General features: G+C 54.5%; 1 protein-coding gene across 1 annotated transcript in view; it reads left to right on the top strand.

The window, feature by feature from the left end:
• The window catches only part of LOC114072459 (GON-4-like protein), a 13,159-nt gene extending 10,924 nt beyond the window's left edge, over nt 1-2,235 (top strand). The window contains exons 13-16 of the mRNA XM_027910351.1: nt 150-177; nt 319-1,018; nt 1,412-1,514; nt 2,060-2,235. Coding sequence (XP_027766152.1) covers nt 150-177; nt 319-1,018; nt 1,412-1,514; nt 2,060-2,209 — 981 coding nt within the window. The 3' untranslated portion in view covers nt 2,210-2,235. The remainder of the gene's footprint in view (nt 1-149; nt 178-318; nt 1,019-1,411; nt 1,515-2,059) is intronic.
• The last annotated feature ends 355 nt before the right edge of the window (nt 2,236-2,590 follow it).

The raw sequence follows: 2,590 nt of genomic DNA, 5'->3' as shown, positions 1-2,590 counted from the left end.
TTGTAACCAGAGTGCCAAGAGCAGCAGTGGTGGTTTTTGTTTTGTTTTTTTTTTTTTCCCTTCAGGGTTTCACTCTGGGCGGTTCACCCGAGGTTTTTTTTGTGCCTCCAGCACTTCCCACAGTTGTGGTGAAGAAAATTTGACTGGAGATTGTTTTCTTTGCAGCACAAGGTGGAGGTGCAAAGCTTGCTCCCCAGGCTGTTCCCATCTGCAGCATTAGGCTCCTAAAATTAAAAAAAAAAAAAAACCTCCTGGAGTTTTGGTGTTTTTTGTTTTTTTTCTTTCTTGCTGACACCTTTTGTTTGGGTTTCTTCTCAGGATCTCCCCTGGAAGGAAAAGCTGCCCCCAGCAGGCAGGGGGGTGGTGACAAAGCTGCCCCTCCCGACGCTCAGGTGGCAGGAGGTGCCGGTGCGGGCACTGCCCGGGACAGAGACTCTGCTGCCACCGCCCCCAGATGGGCCCAGCTGCCAAAAGCTGCTCCAAAACTACCTCAAGAAACCAAAGACGCTGCGGGGAGCGAGGGACTGGACCAGCAGCCCAGGGGGAATGGGGATGTTAACCCCAGGGACCTGCTGGTGCCTCCCCCGAAAGGGACACTGGGACCTCCATCCTGCCGTGCACAGAGCGAGGGGGCTCCTCCTCCTGACCCAGCAGAGAGGCTCAGGGGGCCTGGCCCTGCCTCAGGAGCAGGAGGGGAAGGACTTGAGGGGCCACCTCTGGAGGGCAAAGCTGGAGCCAGGCAGAGCTGGGTGCCCACGGGTGGCAAAGCCCCCGCGGGTCGGGGTGGCCGCAGCTCGGAAGGCACAGCCTGCGCTGCAGATGGTCCCCCTGAGGGCAGGACGAAGGCAAACAGCTGCTTGCAGGGGCACCAGCACCCCGAGCAGCCCAGGGTAGGTCCAGCCTGCCTGGGGCACAGGGAAGAGGAGCAGCAGCAGCAGCAGAAGGTCACCGAGGCCACCGTGTGTGCCAAGAACAGCAAGGTCAGCTCCACCGGGGAGAAGGTCGTGCTCTGGACCAGGTACTTTTGTCCTTCCTGCCCTTCCTGCCCTCACTCTTTGGCCCCAGCTCTCACTCACATTGCTCAGGGTGCTTTTGTTTCCCTGTTGTATCCCCATTTTCTGGTTTCAAGATTCCTGCCTCCTTTCCTCTGACCATCAGAGCTCGCTCCTCCCCTGTTGCTGGAGCACTTCAGCCTGGGAAAGAACCTTTGTCCTCCTTTCAAAAAAAAAAAACCTTAAAACAGCTGAAAAACACGAAAAAAACTTTCAAAAGGCAGCTCTGCTTAGAGATGGGTGCTGGGGGTGGAGGTGGCAGGAGGGGTGAAGGGGATCCCTCGTGTGTGGGTGTGAGGGTGGAACTCGAATCCCATCGCTGGTTTTCAGGCTGTTTTCCCAGCTGCTTGTTTTTGCAGGGAGGCTGACAGAGTCATCCTCACCACCTGCCAGGAGAAAGGAGCCCACCTGGACACCTTCCATGCCATCTCCCAGAAACTGGGCAACAAGACGGCGAGCGAGGTGAGCGAGGGCTTTGTGGGGTGGGAGAACTCCCAGGGAATGGGGAAGGGGCTCCAGGGGAAGGGAAGTTGGGGGTTTTGCTGTTCATATTAAGCCTCCCAAACTTTAAAATTTGATGAAAAAAATCATCCCAGCTGCAAGGAAATCAAACCCAAAACAAACCCTGGGGCCAGAAATCCTGAGATGTTTGAGCCTCGCAGTCGGTGCCAGGGTTGTTTCAGTGGCTGCTGCTCAGGTCTTCAGCCTCCTCCTCTTCCTCCTCCACAAAGAATCTGCCTGGTTTTGTCTCTGAATCTTCTTCCCAAACTGCCAGATTCCACCTGCAAATCAGTAGAATGTAACTGTTCTTCCAGAGAGAACAACCACCTGCTGCTCTTGCATTTCCCTCTTCTTTGTACCAAGTGCCTTCGTGGTATTTATATATATATATATATATATATAAATATTTTGGGTTTTTTTAAACAATACAAAACACCCTGAGCCTTGTTAATAGGAGGTTCCAGTTTCAGGCCTCTGGTGACGTGGGATTCCCCTCGTTTCCTCAGGTGTCCCACAGGTTCAGGGAGCTGATGAGGCTCTTCCACACGTCCTGCGACGGCAGCTCCGAGGACGAGGAGGACGCCACGAGCACCAGCAACACGGACCAGCTGTCGGATAAAGACCTCCTGCTCTCCGAGGAAGAACCCGATGACTGAGCTGTTCGAACTACTGACTGCCCCCAGGGGAGGTTTCTCGTTTCGTTTTGCCAGTTTGCTGCTAGACAGGTGCTGTGGGGGGGAAAAACAAAAAAAATATGTTTGCACACGGGTGTTGAGACGGCGCCTTGGCCCGGGTTCTGTTGGCTTTTCCTGCTCCAGTTCTGAGGAGCTGCAACGCCCAGCCTGTCCCAAACTGGGTCAGAGTGTCCTCCAGAACCTCCCTGGGGAGCTTCAGCAGAGGAACAGCCGAGCTGGGGCTCGTGGACACTCAGGGGGGAGGTTGGGCCCAGCAGCTTCGGACCAGAAGGTGTAAATATTGGACCCTAAGATGTCAAGTTTTCACGTGGAAAGAACACGGGACTTTTTTTTTTTTTTTTT

This window comes from Empidonax traillii, unplaced genomic scaffold, assembly GCF_003031625.1.
Source record: "Empidonax traillii isolate 1590-97213 ecotype Southwest subspecies unplaced genomic scaffold, ASM303162v1 scaffold3248:size14074, whole genome shotgun sequence".
NCBI lineage: Eukaryota > Metazoa > Chordata > Aves > Passeriformes > Tyrannidae > Empidonax > Empidonax traillii.
Note: the sequence above shows the minus strand (reverse complement) of the source record. Positions and strands in the feature narration are given on the sequence as shown.